Below are 25616 nucleotides of genomic sequence, written 5' to 3'. Positions count from 1 at the left end.
CTGGCAGAACAGAGGAGGATGCTAGGAGAAAGCCCTCCCATTTGCAGCTGTAAAATGGGGGGAGGGGGTTGGGCCTTTACCGGCATGTCTGTGTTTTTAAGCCCTCCAGTGGAATGCAAGCTGGAGATTCGAGCCACACAGTCACTGAAGTTTATTTTATGGTTGAAGATGCTACAAACATAAGAAAATTAGAGTGTGATTAATCCTTGTAGAATAATAAACATCTATTTTCTAGAAGCCTATTGATGCCCAGATACTAAAATAAAATCAATGGATCTCAGGTGCTGAGTGATACTCTCAGATGCTGTACCCATGGTCCAGAAGCTAAGGGGTCATCCTGAAGCTGCTGTCCCTGATAATGTCCCAGCCCAAAGAAAAGCACGGGGTGGTGAGCATGGCTTCACAGAAGACAGCTTAAGGAAGGAGGGCCCTCCTGTTCCACCTGAGATCAAAGCCTATTGTTTGGTGTAGCTAAATGGACAGCATAAATGAGAGCCAATTCCATTCACAGCAGGAGTGCGCTCTCCACTGAAGGCAGAAGCATTCTGCCCCATGTCTTCAGTGAAACCGAGAGAACCCCAGTCTTGTTCATCATCCATTAGCCCAAGATTCAAAACTTCAGACACCTTTAGGGACACTCACAAGTTTGAAAGTTTGCCCGGAAGACTCTTTTTCATTGATTCCTAACTTAAATTATCCGAACAAAAACAGCTACAAGCCAGAGATCCTTTGCACTCGGATTTTGTTCTTTTATTATCCCTTCCCTGGGAAAAGAGGAAGGTTACTGAGTGCAGCTGTTAGATACAATTCTGGTTTTGTGCAAGCCGCTTTTGCATAATGGCAGGCAGGGAGAGGAATACAAAAGATTCAGAAGCACAAACGTAACAAATTCAAAGATGAGCAGAGCTTAACATGAGTCTCTCGTGGCTGCTGGTGAGGACGCACGTCCACTGAAAACAGACTGTGCCGCTGAAGGCTGAGGGCACGGAAGTGAAGGAGACCAAGCGGAAAAAGTGACCTGAGTTTGGGGCTTACATCCCATAAACGGGACGTTAACAAATGAACCTGAAGATGACAAAACATGTAGAAAGTTAAAAGAACGTTCTCACTTCCTTTCAACCCCATATTCGTTTTCTGAAGAGACATGGACACCCCTGATGGGGCACCTATGACAAACTTAACAGTCACCCAGCATATTGAAAAACAACTTAGCTTCTCTTGATTGACAGCAGAGAAAAGCAGACTTTTACTTTAGTAGACTAGAGTATCCGGCCCTTTAAATTTTAGTAGATAAAATATTGATGGAACAGCAAGCATTTTCTTCTTGGTCTTAAACCTGTGGTAGAATGTTGCTGACGGAGTAATTATGAATGCTTTATATGTTCAGTGCATATGTGCTCCTCGCTAAAGCAATTTAATTCCCATTAATGCTAATCTCGTTAATACCCACTCAGAGAGCAAGGAGTCCTCTCAATACACTATTGATTCATTTGAGCCATTTAGACAGGGGATGGGCAAGAAGGGGTGGGGTTGCGTCCGCAACTGTGTTTCTTAGAATGTTTTCCAATCATGAATGAGCATTAGGTTATAACTCATGTGAGCAGGAAATGCGGAGGCGGGTAAAGTGACTGAGTGGCAGGTCTGTGAAAACTGGGGGGAGCCAGAAAGACTTCTTAACCATGGTCGGAGATGAGGTACTACAAAGGAAGGGAGATTTTCTTTCAAAAACAAGGAGAGTGGCACTCTGCTACACTCCTCGTTGTTTCTGCCCATCTTCCCTCAATAGGAGAATTCGGTGATTTCTCTGGAACTCAGATGACCACCCATGGGTCAGATTTCCTTGGCTCAGCATGCTTTGATCAGCCAAGAGGCAAGAGGGGCTCCCCAGAGAGCTTGTGTCCCCATCTCAGTGACTTCCATGAATACGGCTATGTAATGAGGCTGTGTGTTCCATAGGGCAGCCTGGAACTCAGATGGCAGTAACAAACACGCTCTGCCCTTTTGGGGTCACCCCAGAGCTTCTAAAGCCCCAGGTGTCTAAGCCCCACCCCCTACCCCAGTCATAAAATAGAGAAAAAGTGGCAGACAGGATCCACCATCCCGCTGGCTTTAAGATACGTCTTTCAACCTCCCTGAGACTGTTTCCCTTACCTCTAAAATAGAAAATGATGGTCTCTATAAATGCACCACAAACTTGCAGCAGTAGTGTAAGGATCAAAGCGACAATTGAAAACTGCCCTGTGCATACACAGAGTATCATTAACTGAGAAATGACTTATGAGAAAAAGTGGTACAAGAGAAAGAGAGCGAAATGGAAAGCCAGGTCTCAATTCCGTCAGGTTTCTGTACCTAACAGAAGGGAGGTTTGCCCTGGGGATTTTCTTAAAAGGTTTAGCGGGGACCGGTGCTTATCCTTTGCGAATGAGTGTTCAGAACATAAACAAACTGAAGATGGGAGGGGCTTAGATACATGAAATCTCCTTTTCTGCCATGCGCAAGTTTGATGCTGGTTATCCATGGGGACAGGAGAAAAAAAAAACTACTGCAACACATACTTAATACACAAATATTAAAATGTCTTTCCTCTACCGACTGGTAAAAAAATATATTATATTTTGATATTTTTTTTCTTTTTAAATTATATCTGCTATCCATCCCAGCCGAAGTCGCGGCCGGTCATCTGGTAGAACTTGCGGTTGAAGGGCCGGTAAAAGTCACGCAGCTGCCGCAGCACCTCGCGGGCGATGGCGGGGTGCGCGCGACCCTTGGTCTTTCCCAGGCAGTGGGGCTTGCCGCTGCCCTCCGCCTTCTTGAGGCACGGGAAGCCCTTGGTCTGGTTGAAGTAGAAGTGCTTGTCGGTGATGATGCGCTTGAGGCCCAGGAAATCCTGCACGCGGCGCAGCTCCCCCGCGGGGTCGCTCACCAGCCGCTCCCCGCTCACGAAGAGCATCTGGCCCAGCGGGAAGTGGCGCAGCCAGGGCTCCAGGTGCTTGGCATACAGGCCGATCTGGATGGCGCTCCAGGACGTGTCGATGAGGCCCGCGCTGCGGTTGCGGAACGTCAGGCTCTCGAAGCTGGGGATGTCCGGCCGCTTGGACAGCGTCTGCGTGTAGTCCGAGATGGCCCTGGTCACCGGGTCGCGCACCACCACGATGAGCTTGGTGTCCTTGGACATGGCGGAGATGCGCGCGGGTGCCTCCCGGGTCACGAAGTAGCTGGGCGTCTTCTCCATGGTGATCTGTCCCTCCAGGGTTTTGGGCATCAGGTCCCTGTGGAAAGCAGAAATTGTTGAATCTGGGGAGAGTAAAGAAGCCAAGTCCCCTTTTGGACCCCAAGAACTGAAGAAGCACCCAGTCAGGGTTCTGACTTCCCTGGCTGGTTGCAGTTCCAGCTCCCTAACTTCCAGAAAGCCTGTTGGCAGTTGCATTCCTTGAGTATGGACCTCAGAACAATCATATTGCCCGTCATACAGTTTTTGTGGCAATTAATATACCTCAAGAGCTCTGAAATGCTCCCAACACAGAATAAAGGCTCTGTTAGCTACTGTCATCCATCTACACTACTCAACATCAGTGCTTTCTGTAGGTGAATTACAAAGTCATAATCACTATTATAATAGTGCTATCAAATGGCATTAAAACACCCCATGCCACCCGGTCCACGCCTGTCCCAAGTGTTGGAGAGTAGTTTTGTCCTTTATACAAAAGCCAATAATTTTTCTCAAAAAGGATCTCCTCATTAACAAAGGAATCCTTTTTTTAAGGATGTATTTTATTTTTTTTAATTACATGTCTCTGTGTGGGTTTGTATGAGTGCTGGTACTTCTTGTGACTGGAAGTGGTAGTTGGAGCTCCTGGAACTGGAGTTAAAGATGACTGTGAGCCTCCTGAGGATGGAAGCAATGGGAGCTGAACTCTGGTCCTCTAAAAGAGCAGCAAGTACTCTGAACCACTTAGCCACCTCTCCAGGCCCTCTAATATCAAAATGTACAATTGTCCCCCCTTCTCAGTGATTTGACTTCACCCTAGTTTTGGTTACTTGTCTCCAACAACAGCCCCCAAAATAATGCGCAGAAATTTCAGGAACAAACAATCCATCACTTTTTAAATCGCATGCCATCCCAAACAGCACAGTGGAATCTCCCAGAGTCCCCTTCTGTCTCTCCAGGACCCGAATCAGCATATCCGTGTCGTGTAGACTGCCTGCCCATTAGTCACGGAATCAAACTGGCTGGTACATTATCAAAGGTCCTGTGCAATGGAGGCCCCCCAAAAGAAAAGAACAGTGACAAGGACACCAGAGTAGGCACCTGAGAGCACATTAATGCTGTAGCTTCATGCACAGGTACAGGGCATGTGGGGGAAACAAAGGCAGCATGGTGGGTCTGGTATTAGCCTGGATTTCAGCCCCCCACTGGTGCTCTTTGTAGGGCAGGGTAGGCCTCCTGAGTGCAGAGAAAATGACTTTATATAACACAAAATGCTTGTCTTCACAACTCCTCAGGGTTCCATCTTGTTTGTAATGGTTTGAAAAGTCCTGGTTGTTGTGTTCTAAATATCTTAGTTTCTTTTCTATTCCTTTGGCATTTGATGGGAATCACTTCCATCCAGGGCTGATAATGTATGTGTAGGGGGCAGGAAGGATCGTGTGATCTCTGGGTGTTTTCTCTTTCCTGGATGGGCACTGGCTTGCTCTAATACTCTATCTTGTCTGCTGTAGATTTGGGACAATTAAATTTTTCTAGAAACCATCTAATGAGTACTCGCAGCTCTATCTCCATTCTCGGCCATAGTTTGTGTATTCTGCCTTTCTTTATTACTCTTGGCTAGGACCCCACCCCTTTCTAATTCACTCATTTGCATTTTAGCTTTTTTAAAAATTGCTCCCTTTGTTTTTTAAGCTGTGATTTGTTGCTGCTTTTGATGGGTTTAACTACATGCTTTCCCCCCCAAATCTGTCTTTTCAGTTCATAAAGGCACTTTATTTTTCAAGTGGGGACTTGATCAACTTTCTTAAGCACCAGCATTCTAGTCATTGCCTGTCAATACCTATCAGTGAAACCGAAGAGTTCTGAGTTCCCATTTGAAGCAAGTACCATCCATGGCGACTATATTTTGGTTTTAATTCTAACGATTGTTTTGCTCTCAAAATTCTATTTTGCATTTGTACTAAAAGGATCTGCTTTGTGCAATTCTGTAGTATCTATTTTGCGTTTGTACTAAAAGGATCTGCTTTGTGCCGGGTGCTTCTCTTTGCTGTTATCTTACCACCTTCCCCACCCACCACACTGTTTGCTATGTATACAGGACTTGGAAAATGTCAAACGTAAAAGGTGAAAACACGTCCCGTGAATCTCATGTACCTCGCATCTCCTTCAAGAACTCCTCACGATGGCCAAGTTCATTTGTGAGCTTCCTCCACCTCTACCCTGCCCCATCTACTCACTAACCATGCCAACTGAATTGTCTTAAGGCCAATTGGCAGACGTCCTCTCAATTACTTTGCAAGTATTCGTGCTCCCCTGTGGGTTATTTCTGGCACACATTGCTCAACCTTTGTGGTGTCTAGTGCTAACCATGCCTCAGCTTATATGATGGAGACTTCCTCCTTATATTTGTTACTTTGGCAATTTTAATCAAGTGATTCTCTTCTTCTGTGAGGGAGAGTGCTAGTTGTATGTTGGACGTAGGGTACTCAACTCTTATTTTTAATTTTAAAAGAATTTTGCAATTAGTTTTATAAAATGATACACCATATGAACCATCTCTTAACTATACCTCAAGGGCTGGATGTAAGTGAGCACAGCCTGAAGTACATGCCACAAAACTGAGATGCTCCCCATTGCCCTTCCTCATCTGTGCATGCCAGATTCCTTGTGGAATCAGCTAGACTAAGCTGCTTCCGGGACTTAGGATGCCCTTGTAGATGACAAGCCGGGAAATCTGTCCTGAGATGGTGGAATTTCCCAGTGAAAGACATTTGATGAAACCTATGGAAAAGTGTTGGTCTCTAAGCAAACACCAAATACTCTGGAAGGGAAAGGGATGTGGGGTGACTTGAGGACTCAGAAGCAGATCCCTGCCCCCTTGTCTAGTCTTTGAGTTATAACTACTTTACTTCACATTTTACCCCGAATCTTTTTTTTTCATTTTTATTTATTTATTTATTTTTCTATTATCATCTTGATATAGTATAAATTATTATCTTAATAGTGAAATGTTTCATTGAGGCTTGCCCAGTAATTGAGTAAAACCAAAACTTATTATAAGCCACAGTCATCCTAGAGACACCCTGCTATATAGCCTCCTTGGTTGCTTACCCTACACTGACTGGGAACAGGTAAGCCCCCATCTCTGGACCAGCAGATCAGGTCTCTAGCCCCGAGGCCCTACCCATCGGAGTCCCAGAGACCAAACAGCTACGTTTCCCTGCTCCCCCAACAAAAAACAAAACAACAACAACAACAAAAACAACCAACCAAACAAACAAAAACTAGAACTCGAATCTTAAAGAGAGAACAAACTACTCACAGGAGTTCCTGGCTGGCTTGTTTCTAGGAGCAGAGACCCCTGGGAACCTTTCTCAGAGACTGAAGCTGCAGACTGCTTGGCCAAAGCAAATGCTATTAAACCTCAGAAAATGATGCGTGTTTTCAAAAGCCTATCCCAAATAGGTGCTTGAAAAGAGACAGCCCAAACAGGACTTCCCAAGACAGTTAGCCTCATCAGCTCTTGTCGCTCATAGGATGGGAAAACCCAACTGGTCAGAGTGGGAGTAGAGAATTCCTACATCATGGACAGCAGTTCAAAGTGATCAAGCTTTCTGGAGACTGACTGCACTGTGCATATGTAGTCAACACTCCTGGACCTGAGGGCACAGAGACAGTAAACTTCATGCTAAGCAGAGTTCACAATAAGCTTTTTTAAGCACTCAAGAAGGAACACAGGCTTTGAAGGATGGATCTAGCTAGATTACATCTTTCAGCTTAAAGATAACTAAACGCAGGGGCTAAGTACTCAAAGGGGCTGTGGTTTTGTTTCCATCTTGCTAGAACAAAGGGAAATAAAATAATTTTTGACAGTTTGTCAAGCCGATCTGAAATCAGAAAATGGGTTTTGTGGCTTATCCAGTCTAAGGGGAGACAAGCTGTGACTTAACTTGCCTAAGCTCAGCTTGTTCATCTCAACAGAAAAGCCAAGCCTAATGCCTCAGGAATCTGGCCTACAGAGGACTGCCAGTGTGGCTGTTGCAGAGATCATACCAAGTATTACTCTGAAAGGGGTGATGACCAGTGCCATGATTCCCTCAGTCCGGATAATAGGACTCCAGATAAAACCAAAAATGCCTTCTCTGCCATGGCCCTGGGGTATCCAGCATTGGCACAGACATTGGAGGTCATGAGCTGGTCACCATCTGTAGAGAGACAGAAGTGGACTGGTTGTGTTGTAGAGGTGAGTACATTCTGTAAGCGGATTTAGTTATCTCCACAAGGAGCCATCATACCAGAAAGAACTGTTGTTCATTAGAGCTTGGATCTGCTTCAGAGATCACTCCACCCTCACTTAGGAGCTGGTCTGCTACTGGGTAATCTCTATGGGACTAGGATTGTGCCTGTAGCTGTCTACAGAGTAGGAAACATTGGAACCAAGCAGGCACCATGGCAGGCAGGCTAAGTCGATTGTTCTTTTCTACCAAAGCCAGGGGTCAAGACAGTAGTTGATGGCAGGAGTACTAGAATGACCTGGAAAGCTTTCCTTCTCCACACTGAGCAGGGGACACAGCCACTTTTGTGGTTGGGCCTCATAGATAGTCTGAGCAGGATGCTCCCTTGGTTAGGTGACCAATGCTTCACCGTGGTCTGCATACAGACACCTCAGTTACCATGAGAACCATTTAAAAAGAGTCATCCACGCCACTCAGCAACTACATTCAGTATGCATCTAATATACACAAGGTGGTACAAAAGGGACCCATGTGTTCAGTCATTCTTACCAATTTGGGCCCTTTCTCCTGTGTAACACGAATCTTAAAAGATCTTATTAATAAAAACAAATCCGGAGCCAGGTATTGGGGTGAATGCTGAAAGATCAGAGAGACAGAACCAGCCACAGCCACCTCACCTTGCCAACTTCTCAGCTGATCTTGTTTCCTCAAACTGGAAGCCTCTGTGTCCTCACCTGAATGGATCTCAGCTGAACTGCTGCTAAAAGCCTAAAAGCTTAACCAGGCTAGCTCCTGGTTTTCACGCCTTATATATCTTTCTGCTTTCTGCCATCACTTCCTGGTATTAAAGGCGTGAGTCACCATGCCTAGCTATTTCCAGTGTGGCTTTGAATTTACAGAGATCCAGATGGATCTCTGCCTTTGGAATGTTAGGATTAAAGATGTGAGTGCCACCATTTTCTGGCCTCTGTATCTAGTGGTTGTTCTATTCTCTGACCCCAGATAAGTTTATTAGAGTGCACAACATTTTGGGGAACACAATAATACCACACTCCTGGATTCCCAAGGCCCTCACACTGTCTTCTCAACCCCTACCTTCCCTGTATAATAGCTACCAGCCATCTCTGGAAGTAGCTTTAAATGAATAAATAAATGGATGGATGGATGGATGGATGGATGAATGGATGGAAAAATATTCCATTCTAATTTGTTTTTAATAATTTCATTTAATCAATCAACCTCTTAATTACATAAACATCAATTCCATATTGCTTATAGATATATGCAGGACAGAAATTTATAAGAGCAGTTTCATGATTCAGATGGAGGGAAAATGTTTAGAATGAATTGAAGAAATAAATGTAATAAAATGGTAAGTTGAAATAAATAAAAAGCAAAAATGTTTATTCATCAAATGATACCATCAAATGGGTAAAGAGGCAGACCTCAGAATGAAAAAAAAAATGTTTACACAATGTGGATCTGTCAAAGCTATATCTGTAAAATATAAAGAAGTCAATAAGTTAAAGAAAAATAAACAGATTGAAAGAAAAATGAGCAAAAACCTTGAGTAACCATTTTATACAAAACACAATATCCAAATGTTCAATTAATTTCTCAGAAGTCATTGGATTAGGGAAGTGGAAATTAAAATCCCGTATCCATACTGTAACATGACTTATCCACTCAGACATCTGGAATAGAAGTGATGAGGTTTCCAAGTGTGTATGAGGATGAGCAATAACTGGCATCTTGCTGGTGGAGAGCAAGCTGACACAGTGATTCTAGAGCTGGTTGGCACCATTTACCAAAGCTGAGCATGTGTCCCCAGCAATTTCATGCCTGGTGATTTTGCACAGCTGTTTATCCATGGTCACATAACAATGATGGTCCCAAATTCAAGGGTCCCAAATGCTCATCAAAACCCAGAAGTAAATATATATATCCAACACAGGGCCTCAGAACACAAGGCAGTCAGGATCGATGACTTCACTTCCGCCAGACACACCTGCTTGTTGATGAGTTTCACAAACAACGCTAATAAACACAGCCAGTCCATACAGCCAGTCCTGCAATGCATCTGTTGTATGACTGTTGTGGTGGTTTGAATGGTACGTCATCGGAGTCTCTGGAATTTGAATACTTAGTCCTCAGCTGGTGTTCCTACTTGGGGGGCAGAGGTTGGAGGTGTGGCTTGGTGGAGGAAGTATGTCATGAGGGTGGGTTTTGAGAGTTTAAAGACCTGCTCCATTTCAAGTTTGGTCTCTCTGTTTCCTGACGGTTTGAGATGTGAGCTCTCAGCTGTTCCTGCCACCATGCATGGTGCTTGTGGCCATGCTTCCTCTCTGTGATGGTGGTGATGGACTCCTACCTATCCCTATGGATCTGTCAACTCAGAATTATGCCCCCCCTTTTCTATAAATTGCCTTGGCCATGGCGTTTTATCACAGCAACAGAAAAGGAGCTAATGTGACTTTCTCCATGAAAACTTGATGATCGGAGCTGGGAAGAAAGCTCAGGTGGTAAAGTGCTTGCTATATAAGCATGACAAGCTGGGCTCAGATCCCCAGAACATATATAAAAAGTCAGACACAGCACTGTGTGTCTGTAATCCTGGCACTGGGGCGGCAGGCACAAACGGATCCTTGGGGCTTGATGGCTAGCCTGGTTGGCCAAATCGGTGAACTTCAAGTTCAGTGAGAGACTCTGTCTCAAATAATAATAATAATAATAATAATAATAATAATAATAATAATAATGAGGTGGAGAAGCAATTGGAGACAACAGAAGATACCTGACAGCAGCCTCTGGTGTCCACATGCATGAATGTGCCTCCCCCATGACTGCTTACATGCACACACATACACACACACACACACACACACACACACACACACACACACACACCTATAAAACACAAAACAAAACAAACAAGAAATTCCTGAACTGACTAGTTGTCGAAACAGTTGTTGCCCATAGGGGAATCCATGTGGGGAAGGAAAAAGAAAAGCTTTCAAAGTGATGGAGCACACCTGTCTGGACACTCCTCACACAGTATATCTACTTTGTGGAAATCGGCAGTGGAGCTGTATCTTCCGATTTGTGTGTCTTTATGTATTTAAGTTAAAGTTGGATAAATATTTTACTATGCTCATAAAAAATAAATGGCCAATTTCCCATAAGGCTCCAAGAAAAACACATATTTCGTAAAACCCAAACAAAACAAAAATCACATTTGCCAAAACAGGCACATCTCCAATTTGTGGAAATGTAGATGACAGAGGGAAAGGAGTGGACTCAGCCTCCTAGGCCACGCAGGACCACTTTCCTCTCCCCAGATAAACCAGAAGAACAGGAACTGCATAACATCTGTCCTACACATGGATGCCTATTCCCACAGCTGGGGCAAAGTGGTGGGCATCGCCATAGAGAAGACGCTCAAGAATCTGGCCTGAAGGGAGAAATTATCTGAATACAACTTTACAAGTGATGCTTGCAAGATGTTTTGGAAATAACATTCTCATTTTATTGTTGCAGCTCTGTAAGAGAAATTTAATGGGCCTAGGATCTCCTCATATACATATGAATTAATAATAATATAATAAAAATATACACTAATACAATAATTAATATCACCTAATACAGCAGTTCTCAACCTGTGCACTACAATCCCTTTGGGGGTCACATATCAGATATCCTGCATATCAAATGTTTAGATTACAATTCATAACAGTCATAAAATTATAGTTATGAAGTAGCAACAAAAATAATTTTTTTTGGCTGGGCGTCGCCACAACATGAGGCGCCACAAAAAGAGCCAGAGCATTAGGAATTTTGAGAAGTGCTAACCCAGACAGTCATTGGTGCTCTCCTCTGTGCTTTTGACTTTATTATAATGCATCCGACTGCGGTGATATTGTGTTCCCCAAAATATTGTATACACTAATAAACTTATCTGGGGTCAGAGAACAGAACAGCCACTAGATATAGAGGCCAGAAAATGGTGGCACACACACCTTTAATCCTCTCACTTGGGAAGCAGAGATCCATCTGGATCTCTGTGAGTTTAAAGCCACACTGGAAACAGCCAGACATGGTGACTCACGCCTTTAATCCCAGGAAGTGAGCCTTTAATCCCAGGAAGTGAGCCTTTAATCCCAGGAAGTGATGGCAGAAAGCAGAAAGGTATATAAGGCATGAGGAGGACCAGGAACTAGATAGAGCTGGTTAATCATTCAGGCTTTCAAGAAGCAGTTCAGCTGAGATTCATTTGGATGAGGACTCAGAGGCTTCCAGTCTGAGAAAACAGGATCATCTGAGGAATTCGCAAGGTGAGGTGGATGTGGCTTGTTCTGCTTCTCTGATCTTCCAGCATTCACCCCAATACCTGGTTCCGGGTTTGTTTTTATTAATAAGACCATTTAAGATTCCTGCTACATCCGATAAGAAGCCATCAATTAAAGTGGCTGAGAAAAGGAATCCACAAACATGGAACCTAAAACAAGAACTTGGACAACTGCTGGAGAAAATGAGAACCCAAGAGAGAGTGACTCAGACCATGGAAGATGCAGAAAGGCCTGGACTCTGGACTGAAGTGAGATGAGGTGAAGGACTTGGCTGCCTACAGGAATTGGGGAGTCATGTGTCTGGAGGCTGGCAGAGGAGTATATAATCAGACATGGAAATGACTGGAAGCATGTGCAAGTTAGAAAAGAACGTAGGTGACTGAGCGCTTTAAAAAGCTCTCCCAATGTAATCCACGTGTGTGGAACTTGGTGTTGATGGTGGGAATGACAGAGGAGAGAGAGAATAAGAGTCGTGTAGAGCAGGAAGATGAGGATGCCGTGGGTGATTTACATAGGGGTGGCAGAGGTATTCCCAAAGAGGATGACAAAGGTGTAAGGGAAGAAAATGAATACTCTACAAACTATTAAGTTGTTTGGGGTGGGAGTATTCCTGTCCCCACCACAAAATAGAAACAACATGTGTAGTTTTCTGTTTAGTGGAATCAGAATTACTTGCAAAAAGTGGTTATTTCTTCCCAATAACCCAGAAGGAGACACAGCATTGGTGTCATTCTGAAATATGGCTGTTTCACAGCCCTGTGAAGTCTGGTAGAAAGTCTCCAGCTTCCTAGAAAACTCAGAACTGAGAGAAATAATACAGATATCAGGCACTTTCTGCTATTAATAAGCTGTGTGACCTTAGGCAAGTCACTGTGGTACTTTGGGCCTCCATTTCCTCATCCGCAAAACACGATTGATTCTGTGTATGGTTTGGGACGCCAATGTGTCTAATTCTCTGAAGAGTGGCAACAGAAAGACCAGGCTATCTGGAGCTGAGCGTCTGATTGCATTTGATAAAAGCAAGTTCGTGACAAAGGAGACCAGCATCTACCCCTTACTTCCTTGAAATAGGATGACATGGTTACAAGATGAAGTTCAGAGACCAGGCTTTCTTAAAAGTATTAGATCCAGGGGAGTCAGGAGTTCAAGCCCTGGCCTTGGGAAGAATGTGGTAAGAGAGTAGACAATAGACACTTGGGAAGCATTTACCACAGACCGAGGCGCACAAATAATTCCTCTGGTCTCACCAACTACCAGAGAAGCTACTGAGAATTGAATTTTAGTTTCAGAAGACAGAAAGGTAACATGGTTTGCCCCAGCGACAGTTGTGGTTAAATAGGAACAGAATAAAATTCTAGGTCTTTCTCATGTTAGAGTGCATGTTCTTTCAACCCTTCCAAACACCCGGGCAGTATCAGTGTGACTCCTCCTCTCAGCATCACTGGCCATCTTGGACATTGTGACTAAACGTTTAACTGTTAAATGTATTCCTTGCCCCATTCATCTTGGCATGTAGATTGCCTGTCCCTGAATCTTGAAGCAGGAAGCAGCCTGTTACCCTGTTTTCCAAAAGCTCTCTTCTACAAGGGAAGCATGGCTGCAAGGGAAATCCTGGGTTGCAGCACAAGGACGATTTACCTTGAGGAATCGATAAATCTTGCCAATTTGCATGTGCATACTCTCTGTCTGTCTCTGCAAGCCTCCAGCTACAGCGTGCCGTGCGCCAGGAAGGACTTTCTCTCTGGATGGCCAATGTCGGCAGGTAGTCCCTGGAGAACCCTAACCGTGTGTGTCTGAGAAGGAAGGAAACCACACTGAGTCGGGAGCTGTCAGCTTGCTGTCCCTGGGGCCAAGGCTCACTCATGCTAATATTTCTTTTCCTGCCGTTGTGATGTGAGACCCCACTCAAAACGTGACTTGGGAAGCTGGAAAAGAAACTCCCTTCTGCTGATGTTTGAGTTGGCTTCTGAGGGAGAAGGAGACTGATGTTACAAACCAGCTCCCACACTGAGCAAACTTGTATGGGCCATTCTCATAACTGTACCATCAGTGAGAGAAGTAAATGTTAGATTGAGCGGCTGGAACGCTTTCTGGTGCTGTGGACAGTCAATACCTTCCAAGATTCTAAATGGTCAAAGAGCAGGAAGGAATGGAAGCCATTCTGACCGTTCCAGGGTCCAGGACTCAACACGTACCAAGGTTTATTTCAACAATGAAACCCCAGAGGAGTACAGAAAGTCAAGGATTCTTGATTGCTCATTGAGAAACTTAGGAAAGGCAGAAAATACATCTGTGGTCATTGAATACTAAAGAGCCACCTTGAACGGGGAGGACAAGAGGTATCTTTGATCCCAAGTGTAGAGTGGCCATGCCTGTGGATGCTGACAGTCTCCCAGTCAGCCCCCTTCATCACATCATTCACTGATGAGCTAAAGCAGTGGTTCTCAATCTGTGGGTCACGACCCTCACAGGAGTCACGTATCAGATACTTACACTGTGATTCACAACAGTAGCAAAATTGCAGTTATGAAGTAGCATAGCAACAGAGTAATTTGATGGTTGGGGGTCACCACAACATGAGGGTGCAGCATTAGGAAGGTTGTAAACAAATGGTCTAAAGCTACAGCCGTGTCCCACAGGTTTTGCTGTCCCCTCTGAACTTAAGTCTCCTTCACCTGGGAACTGATATAGTCATAAGCTTAAGGTGACATTTCCACATCTGACTGTGTTGTCTCCAAGTCTGCTCCAAGGTGGGATCACATGCTCCCTTGTTTGTCCAGAAGACAATCAGAACCCGAGAAACCACTCTGGGGTTAGGGCTATCCTAGGCCCCTCCACAGAGGGCTGAGGCTCTCTCTGGGACTAAGAGGTCCCTTACACTGCTCTATGCTGTCTGCAGGCCCTGCTCCTTGCCGTTGGCACCCACCCCTAGCACAGATCCACATGGGCAAGCGCCAGCAGGGGTGATAGGGCTTGGGAAGGAAGAGTCTCACAGGCACGAACACAGAAAGGTAAGTAACCTAATACAGTTGGGCTACCACAGAGGGAGAGAGTGGGGAACGTAGCCTTAGACTTTATTTAGCGTAAGTGACCATTGGTAGCAAAAGTTTAAACGAAGAAATAAACACCTTTATACTCAACTAAGCTTTATTTCATCTGATGTAGTATCTGAAAGTGCAGAAGTGCAAAGATTTGGGAAAATTCACACCCGCCCCTGTCTTTGGAAAGAAACGTGCATGTTCCTTTTAGCCAAATGACTGAACAAGCAAAGTGAAATGGTCTTGAATGAGTCTGTGTATTTCTTGAATGAAGTCTGTGTGTTTCAAAAAAAAAAAGTTAGGAACATCTAAAATCAGAACAGAATAAAAGTCTTACAAAACCACATTTAATGTAGTTAGAAAGGCCACATGTAGCAGAAATAAAACAGCACCACATTACATGGTCTCCAGAACCAAAGCTGGGAATTCACAAGCCCTGAGGGCTGTGCATATTTACGAACAACTAACAGACAGACAGACTGACCAACAGACGGACAGACAGGGAAACAAACAAGGAGATTATAGATAGACCTCAGAGACTATAGATAGACTATAAAAATAAGGGTGTGGTGGATAAATTGTTCAAAGATGGGAACATTCCTCACTGCTGTTCCCTGAGAAGCTCCCTGGCATTGTAGACCTGGGGTGGGGGAGAAGTCCCCTGAGCCCTCCAGTGCCTTCCTGTCAACACCCAGTTCTTCAGTTTCCATGACACAGGGCTGGCTGAGATCCTGTGTCTCTCAACCCCCAGTCCACTACTCTATCTTACTTCATTTGGCCTTAATTCTAAAATGTACTGTGCCCAGAGTACACATGGCCACCCTGATGTTGGTTCCTGAAGAGTAAAATTTGTGGTTATGTGCCACCAGCATATGCCAACATAAGATAACTATAAATAAAGCACAGCCCAACCACAGAGGAGACATTCCCTGAATGGCTTGGAACCAGGGAGACTCTGTTAAACGTGGGCGCTCAGTAAAGGTAAAAGCTGCTTTCTTATGCTTACCTGGTGCTTTAATCGCATCTTAAGTCAACTATTTAGAAGACAGAAGTAGAATTTTTAATGAAAGCATGGAGACCATGGGCCAAGGGCAGGTGAGCCCTTGGGTCCTCAGCCGCGGCCTCATCAAGTCCCCATCTGAGCTCACCCTGGCTCCTGACAGGAGTTTCATGAGGGATGGGTTTGAGAACCTCTATGGGAGCTGTGTTACTGTGGGCAGGGGCGTCAGCGAGGCGCTGTCTCAGCAGCCTGGAATTATCCGGCCTGTGCATGTATACAGCTGGAGATAAGGCAGACTGTGCTCCCTGACTTGGCAAGCAACACGCAAAGCTTGTAGGGAAAAAACAAAACAAAACAAAACCTGTGAGGACAGGGGCCGTGTAAATCTGAGACTGCAGGGAGTCTTTGCTCCATTTTGGCAGTGGTGGGCTTTGGTTCCGTCACGCCTCCCCTTCCTCTCCCAGCATTTTGTTTTCCTTCTTCCTGTTTCTTGGTCCTAAACACAGAGTAGGAACAAAATCAAAGGCCTTTTAAGTTTGAGACAGAAGAAGAGCTTGAAGCTTCAGTGCCAGCAGTGGTTGGAGGCCCGGATGCTCTGGATGTCCTTTTTCAAATTTATCTTCAGCATCCTGGGCGAGTCTCGAGATTTCCCAGCAATAGAAAGCCATACTAATGTAATACCGAAACCATACCAAAAATAATGCCAGACATTCATCATAAGCCTCACTCTACAACATGACAGGGCAAAGTTGTAGCATAATAACATCCTGAAATGAAGCTGCCATCAAACTTCAGGAAAGCAAGGAGTGAGTGTCCATCAGCGCGGCAGGCCTCTTGCCACTGGGAAGGGGTAAGGTCATTTATAGAAAGGGACACAGACAGAGGGCTCTGGTGTTCACCCCTACAGTGCAGAAAGGCCCATGAATTGCACGTTCACACGTACACACTTACTATAGCAGCCATCTCGCCAGTAAGCAGTCTAGTGCAACCCATAGACCTGAGCACACTCTCATTGCAAACCTCATCCAGGCTCCAGGAAAATGCTTCTCCAAATCTCTTTCTCTAATGTTTTGAAACAAAATCCCTGGATGCTAAGAGCACACAAGGGATGCACTGGTGCCAACACTGGAGATGAACATGCTTCACTAATTTGGGGAAGGATTTGAGTAAGAGAAGAAGTCAGCTAAGAGAAAGGACTAACTCAGTACTAAGCAAAGGCTTCCTGTTCGCTAACACCAAAGAGCTTTCTCCTGGTAATGCTCTCTGTGCGTGCGTGCACTCATGACATGGACTCTAGGAGCAAGTAGGAGGTGTCCCAAGCAGGTTCTGAGAACTCATTAACCCAAACAGGGCTTGAAAAAAACTAAATTACACATTTTTTAAATGCATGTGTCAATGTTAAAGAAGTTGCATTTTCAAAGTTTTACTGAGATTAATGCAATCATCTGGCACATGCCCAACTGAGCAATTAATAACTTGATTTCTTAAGTTTCACATTTGATCTTAATTTACAATTTTTATCAGAGTATATTACAATTTCCACATCTCAAAATTCTTTATATCTGTGATCACCAAACTCAATCCTATACTCCAAACTTATGTTATTTTCTTTAACTTTCTGGTTCTACCTGTATGCAACACTAATAAGAAGCATCCCACAGTGTCAGGAGCTGAGTGGAGAGAGTGGTAAGTGATTGCTTAACCGATACGGGTTTCCTTCTGAGGAATTCCTTCATGGAATCAGGGGATGCTGATAATTAGCTTTTTTTTTTTAATCCACAAATTTTTGTGGAAACATCCATACCTATTTGCTTGCACACTGTCTATTCAGCTTTTGAACTGTAAGTACACAAAAAGGGAGAGGAACAGAAGACATATGGCATGCGGGTCTAAACTATTTACTATCTGGATCCTTTCAGAAAACATTTCTCAGTCTGTGATTGAGACCATTACTGTCAATAGAATAAAATTAATATGAGGAATATTGATTGCAACATAATTAGTATTTATTGAAAGTTTAGGGCTGAAAAATAAATCTTACTGTGTGAGTGCCATAGGTCATGATTTGTGTATATCTTTATTTTATGGCTCATCCAAACACTGCTGGCCCATCTACAGAAAATCCCAAATGAGAAATAATAATTAAATTGAGTCATCTTTGGTGTTTTGCCAACTTTCAGACATACAAAAACAATAGATTTAAGCTTATTTTTCTGTTTTATTGTTACCAAGGAATATTTGTCAAAGCGAGACATTTCATCTAACAGTGTATTAGCTTGATTTATAACTTTTAAAATGTTTAGACACATGGTATGTGAGCCTTCAGCGGTACCCTTGTCCAGGGACTTGGAAATGTGAAGGGTGGGCCCAGAGAACGTGCAGAGGACCCGGGGAAGTCATTAGGAAGAAAAACGAGGCAGCCAGACAGGACCCTTGGTGCCAAATAAACCCGAGTGCTGTCAGGAACAGACCCTGCAGACGAAGCAGCTCACATGTGCTAGGTGTCTCCACCACAGCGGAGATGTGGCAGATGCCTCGCATCTGTGCACTGGACCTGGACCCTTCCTTATGCACAGAAACAAAGCCTCATAGGTGCTGTGCTGAGGTCGTGGGAACACAACTGCTCCCCAAGTGGCCTTTTAAACATTTCTCAACGTTATTGATTTTTATTTAATTTTTGATGATTTTATACATGCAAACAATGTATTATGAACATACAGATTTCCCTCTCATATAATGTACCCACTTCTGAAGACTCCTGCTACCTCCCAATTAGACTACCTCCTACTTCCATGGCTTAATATTTTTCTTTTAAAAATTTTACATGTAAGATTGTTTTGTTGCATGTGTGTGTGTATCTATGTGCATGCCTACTGCCTGCAAAGGCCAGAGAGGGTGTCAGATACCCCTGGGATGGTAGTTGTAAATGGTTGTGGGCTACCATGTGGGTGCTAGGAACCAAACCTCCATCCTGTTTACGAGAAACTAGTGATCTCAAAAGCTATCTCTCCAACCCTTGATGCCTGCCGCCTCCCCTTGTGTGTGTGTGTGTGTGTGTGTGTGTGTGTGTGTGTGTGTGTGTGTGTATGTGCACTTGCACAGGTAGCCACAGCTGTGCTGTGGGATGTTCTGTATGGCAAATGTGTTGCTCTGATTGGTCAATAAATAAAACACTGATTGGCCAGTGGCTAGGCAGGAAGTATAGGAGGGACTAACAGAGAGGAGAAAAGAAAGAACAGGAAGGCAGAAGGAGTCACTGTCAGCTGCTACCATGACAAGCAGCATGTGAAGTTGCAGGTAAGCCATGAGCCACGTGGTAAGGTATAGATTTATGGAAATGGATTAATTTAAGCTATAAGAACAGTTAGCAAGAAGCCTGCCACAGCCATACAGTTTGTAAGCAATATAAGTCTCTGTGTTTACTTGGTTGGGTCTGAGTGGCTGTGGGACTGGCAAGTGACAAAGATTTGTCCTGACTGTGGGCAAGGCAGGAAAACTCTAGCTACACAGCTGGTGTGTGTTCTTGATTACATGGGCCATGCCACTTCTAAAAGTGTTTCACAACAGTCCTCCACATCTCTTACAATCTTTCTGTCCCTCTTTCCATGACTGAACAAAGATTTGAAATCTTTTTTTTTTAATTTTTAAATTAAGCAGGCAACTAGTTTACCCAGCCCCTCTGTGCCACTGGAGTCATATACCAAATTTCTCTCTAATCCTTTTCAGTCTGTCAGATTTCTTCTATTTTATGTTTACTCTGTTCCCTGCAGAGTGTTGTTATTATTTCCATAGTCTCACATCTCACACGAATTTTCCTACTTATTTTACTCTTGCACATACTCTATTGAGTGTGGTCTCCTCCACACGAACTACAGAGAATTGGAAAAACATTTATATAAAATACATTTCCTCTCTTCCTGGACACTGACACTAGGATTTCATAAAACGCAGTGATGGGTTTAGAAAGCAATGCCATTCTCTCCACCCTAAGTCCACCAATCTGGAGAAATGCAGCAGCTTTCACCTATACAAATTTTCTTTTATGTCCCCAAGCAAAGTTTTGTTTTATATTAAACTCATGCAGAAGAGAATCAACTTTGTTGGGAGGGTTCAACTCTGTGTGCGTGCTATGGTATAGGTTTGCATAACTACCCGTGATCAGAACATAAAACTGTCTCGTCATTCCACTCTCATGAATTGCTTTATAGCCCTACTCTCCCCTCACCCTGCAACCATCTATCTAGATCTGGTCTCCATCACTGTTGCTTGTCCTTTTAAGAGTGATACACAACTGGGATCACGCAGCCTATGGCTCTCTGTGATTGGCTCATTTCCCACTGCACTGCTGCCATGTGGTGGAGATCCAGTTCAAGCTGCCATACACACGAATAGCTCAGTCCTTTTTATAGCTGAGTAGTTTTCTGTTGTAATAGATACAGGGTAGTATGTTTGTCTATTGACCTGTCAGAGGACATTTGATTTGGTTCCAGTTTTCAGCAATCACAAACATAACAGCCACAAACTTTTGTTTCCCGGGTTATCGTGACTACAAACTTTCTTTCTCTAAGTAGCAAGGAGGAAGAAAGCTGGTTCACCGAACAGTTCTGTTTGGCTTCATCAAATTGCTGGGGTCCTGTGAAGTGTGTTGCTTTCTTGCTTTCCCCGGTGCACTGTGTGAGTCTTCCATTTGCCCCTCATTTCAGCACTCATCTTTATCAGAGGCATTTCAGTCTTGTGGATGGCTGGGAGCTGTGGTCCAGGGTTCATGCCGCCCAGCATCATCAGAGTGCTTTATGAAATGAATACCTCTAGACCAGGAAAAATACCAAAACTCCAATTCAAAATACAGTTTTTTTACTGAAAAAGTCTTTCTTTCCAATCACCATAAAGTCAGAAACTCTTAAGTAGGACTATTGTAAGTTGGGGAATGTATGATGTAATTTGCTGTACATGTCTAACAGGTACATACTGAATGACTAAGAAGGTCAATATGTGTTGAATTATTACTGTTTGAACAATGGCAGATTTGTTCTCAACCAAGATTTTGACTTAGCAAACATTCATGGAGTGTCTACTTGGGCCAAATATCCTATTAGAAAGTAGAGCTGCTTGGATTACAATGTTCTTGCCTTCAAAGAGCTTGCCACCTAGAGAGGGTAGGCATTGGGATCAACACATTTCAGTAGCAGAACCACCATACTGAGCAGGTTTTTGCATTCAAAGAATGTTGATCCTGACTAAGGGCTTTAGAGAAAGCTGACCAAACCAAGCTGTAGGAGCAGAGAGTGAGCAGCTGATGCTAAAGGCACCACAAGTGGCCTTCACACAGCTACTTTATATGCAAATTCATTTTATCAGGGTGGCTCATTGGGGTCAACTGAGAAACGGAGGATTTTGAAGGAAGTGTTTGAAAACATGGAGGTGGAAGAGAACAAAGCATTCCCTGCTGGGGGATGAATAATTTAAAGAAATACAAGTTCAAATACACTCATCTTCCTCTTGTATCAGACCATCCAAAATAGCATCAGTACTACCACATTCCCTAACACAGGAAACTAATACTAATCCTTACTAAGACTACAGTTAAGAAATTGGCTTTAAAAAAATCAACACATTATAGTAAATATATATAAAAGAGCATTTCCAGTGATAAAAAGGATGGAACTTCATCTATTTGCAATAACTTAGACAGACCTACAGATAATACCAGGTTACTTCTTGGGCGTTTAATTTGTGTAACTCTTTGTACATTCTGGATATTAGCTCCCTGTCTAAAGTATAGCTGGCAGAGATTTCCCTTCATTCTGTGACCCATCTGTTTTCTCTGCTGAGACTTCCTTTGCTGTGCAGAATTAAAAAAAAAAAAAGCTATATATTTTGATGTAGTCCAGTTGGAGTCTTGTTTAGCAAGTTCTTGTAAATAGTTACATGTTAGTGTGTGTCCCCTTAGTTTGTCTCTAGAAGTTTCAATGTTTCAGCATTTAAGTTAAGGTCTTCAATCCACTTTGACTTCATTTTTGTGCAGGGTGAGAGATGGGGATCGGATTTCATCTTTCTGTGGTGGGTACCTAGGTTTGCCTACACTATTTGTTGACTCCACGTCTTTTGTTCAGTGCGTGTTTTTGACACCTTTACCAGAAATTAGGTGGCCATAGCTGTGTAGGTTTACCCCACTTCTATGTCTTCTATTCTTTTCTATTGGTCTGTAAGCCTGCTGCTGTTCTTATTGTCTGTTGGTTGGTTTTTTGTTTGTTTGTTTGTTTGTTTGTTTGTACCGGATTGTCTTTGTCACTATAGTCCTGTAGTATAATTTGAGGTCAGATATTGTAAAATCTCCGAGTATTGTTCTTTCTTCTTAGGATTGCTTAGGCTATTCATGGCCTGTTGTTTTCTATTTTAATTCTTGGAATCTTTTTTTCTAGTTCTGTGAGGAATACTATGCTGGGAAAGAGCCCCTCAACTGAGGAATTGCCTCCATAAGATTGGCCTATAAGCATATCTGTGGGCATTTTCTTAATTAATGATTGATGTGGGAGGGCTTAGCCCACTGTGGACAGTGCCACCTCTGGGCAGGTAGTCCTGGGTTGTATAAAAAGCAGACTGAGTAAGCTAGTAAACAGTTTTCTCTGTATGGTCTCTGCTTCAGGCCTTGCCTTGAGCTCCTGTGTTGGCCTCCCCTGATGATGAACTATAACTTATAAGCTAAATAAACTTTCTCTTCCCAAGTTGCCTTTTGGTCATAGTGTTTACCATAACAATAGAAAATCAAACTAAGACAAATGTATTTGGAACTTTCCTAGGGATTGTCTTGAATCTGTAGATTACTTCTGGTAGCATAGACATTTCTACAATAAACAAAACTGCCTGTCAACACATAGGCTAATGAAATGAAGAACTACCAATGACCAACAAATATTTTAAAAGTGTTCAACACCTCTAGTCATCAGCAAATTGCAAATTAAAATCAGAGATACCACCTTACACCAGTTACAAAAGCTATCATCAAAGAATATGACAACAAATGTTGGAGAGGATGTGGAAATAGCTGAACACCTGCTAGTTGGGGTGCAAATAAATACAACAATTATGGAAATCCCTTTGGAGGTTCTTCAAAATATTAAAAATAGACCCAGCTATACCACTCCTGGGTGTACACTCCAAGAGTAAGGCTCTGAATTCTACTACAGAGATAGTTGCAGTACCATGTTTATTGCTATACTATTCACAATAGTAAGGAAATAGAATTAGCTTAGTTGCACACACACAAAAAAAAAAAAAGAAGAAGAAGAATGTAGTACTTTCCAGCTCTATCCCATTTCCCTGCAAATTCCTGTACTCTGCCATCACTGTTAGGGCATGTCTAGACTAGCTTCTTAGAGGATGAAAGATGAAGTGAAGTTGAGTCAACTCTGCTACATCAACCAAAGCCTCTTTAGATCATCCTTTAGCAGTTGATGCCCCAGACATGTAAACGAGTGCAGCCAAACTCCTTCAAGTCATCTGGTTGACCCATCAGTGGCCACATGAGCCAGACTAGTTAAGATTCCAAGGTAACATGCATCAGCTAAATGCTGCAGATCTGCTTAATGAGTAGCTGCTGCATGCCTGAGGTTTTTGATGATACTAGGAAGCATTGTTTTAGCCATGGGTAATGATATACTGAGTTTTTATTAATATGAGCTTAACAAAATATGGGCAGAGGCATCCTGCACTACTAACAATGGGTGCCTCTAGAGACTGCAACTGCTGGCCAACACTCTACCTCCAAAGAATGTAAGCACTGAGAAATAGAATTGCTTCTACCTCTGGATTGATCCATTCTTTTCCCTTAACTCTTTTCCAAATGCCAAAAATATGTAAGATAAGATAAGAAAGTAAGTCCTAATCCATCTGGCTACCCTGGGTTTAAAAGAGTCTGAAGGAGCATAGTACTGATATTGTTTGTCAAAAGCTTTAGAGTAGCCAGGTTTTACTCTTGTCTCAACACTGATAGGCTAACTATTCATCAATGAGCCACTGCATCATTGTTTTATTCCAGTTCTCCTTGGTGGAGATACAAGTGGCTCCAGCTGGGAGCAGAGTCAGTTAGTTCCTGACTATGCCTATTGCAAATGGGTAAAGGCTTGGTAAGAAACTGTTACAATACCCAGCTTGTCCAAACAAAAGTTACCAGGGTTTCAGATAGTGAAGACGATGGTGGTGGTGGTGCTAGCAGTGGGGTGCTGAAGATGAAGACAGTGAGTTTAGCCACAGTAACAGCAGGTTGTCATAAGGTCTGTAAACGCCTTGATGCTGGCCTTTCAGATGACTCAGACAGATGAGCCATGCTACACACCACCAGGTACCAATATGTAGAGCCATGGTACACACCACCAGGTACCATTCACTCACGCCAACTGTCCGAGAGAAGATATGGCTATTATTCAACTCTTGCCAAGAACAGAAGTATAATGAAAATTATTGGTTGACCTGATTTGGTTGGTTGCCCTACATTTAATTTGAACAAATACTTTTAACCATCTGGAAGCCATTTAAAATGAAGTTGCACATATAAAGTGTCTCAGGGCCATATCCTGGTGTACAACACAGGGAGCTTTAGGGGCAGTAGGATGGGGACACAGCAGGAAAACAGGTAAGATCAGATGAGCTTCACTATGGACAGCTCCAGCATTCCCAGTCCTCTTAAATATGTGGTGTGTTTGGGGGAAAACAAATCTAGTGATTCTACTAGCCCTACCACACATTGACATATTAGAAGACCAGAGCTGAGTAATGTAAAGTAGCTGGCCTGCTATGCTGGGTAGTTTTCTGTCAACTTGACACACATTAAGTCTTCAGAGAACCTCAATTAAGAAAATGTCTCCAGATTGATAGCATACCTGTAAGGCATTTTCCTAATTAGTAATTGGTGGGGGAGGGTCCAACCCATGGTGGGCGGTGCCATCCCTGGGCTGGTAGCCTGGAGTTCTCTAAGAAAGCAGGCTGAGCAAGCCATGGGGAGCAGGCCAGTGAGTAGCATCCCTCCATGGCCTCTGCATCAGCTCCTGCCCCCAAGTTCCTGCCCTGTTTTGAGTTTCTGTCCTGACTTCCTTTAGTGATGAACAACAATGTGGAAGTGTAAGCCAAATAAACCCTTTCCTCCTCAACTTACTTTTTGTCATGGGGTTTCATCACAGCAATAGAAACTCTACTTAAGAAGCCTGCCATTAAGCCAATCAAACAGGATCACAAACCTATGACCCTACCCACTAGGTTACTACAGACTGAAATCTTCCCTAACCTGTACAAGTCTGGAGAACCAACCTACAGTGACTATTGCCAACATCATGTTTGATGACACATATATACATGTGTCCACCTGGCTTAAAAAAAAAAAACTCTCTTGCTCATAAAACCAGCCCATCATTGCTACATGCCATTGTGATGATCTCAAACCTTGCATCTCAAAGCAGATTCGCCCATTGCAAGATCTTTATCACTTAGGAGAGTTGTCTGTGACCCACTCTTGGCCTTTCTTTCCACATGGCATGCCCCCAACCCAACTCCTGCCTCTCCATTTTACTTAGAACCTGCCTCTTGGCTGGCCTGACCTACAGATGGCCTTAGAAGTCCTTCCATTGTGTAGTCTGCTTTCCCGTTCTTTCTAAGAGCCCATTTCTTTTGAGGCATACAAAAGCAGCCTGCACTTCTCTGGCCCAGTGAGCAGGATGTTCTGTGCTTTCTGATGCCCTAGCCTTTCCCAATATAGACTTCATCTTGGGAAAAGAAGTAATTAGCCTGATGGGAACT

General features: G+C 43.5%; 1 protein-coding gene across 1 annotated transcript in view; it reads right to left on the bottom strand.

Moving 5' to 3' along the window:
• Nucleotides 1-725: 725 nt before the first annotated feature.
• Nucleotides 726-25616, bottom strand: part of Hs3st3a1 (heparan sulfate-glucosamine 3-sulfotransferase 3A1) — a 91828-nt gene continuing 66937 nt past the window's right edge. The window contains exon 2 of the mRNA XM_006973525.4: nucleotides 726-3269. Within this exon, the coding sequence (XP_006973587.1) occupies nucleotides 2648-3269 (622 nt within the window). The 3' untranslated portion in view covers nucleotides 726-2647. The remainder of the gene's footprint in view (nucleotides 3270-25616) is intronic.

This window comes from Peromyscus maniculatus, chromosome 8 (assembly GCF_049852395.1).
Source record: "Peromyscus maniculatus bairdii isolate BWxNUB_F1_BW_parent chromosome 8, HU_Pman_BW_mat_3.1, whole genome shotgun sequence".
NCBI classification, from domain to species: domain Eukaryota; kingdom Metazoa; phylum Chordata; class Mammalia; order Rodentia; family Cricetidae; genus Peromyscus; species Peromyscus maniculatus.
Note: the sequence above shows the minus strand (reverse complement) of the source record. Positions and strands in the feature narration are given on the sequence as shown.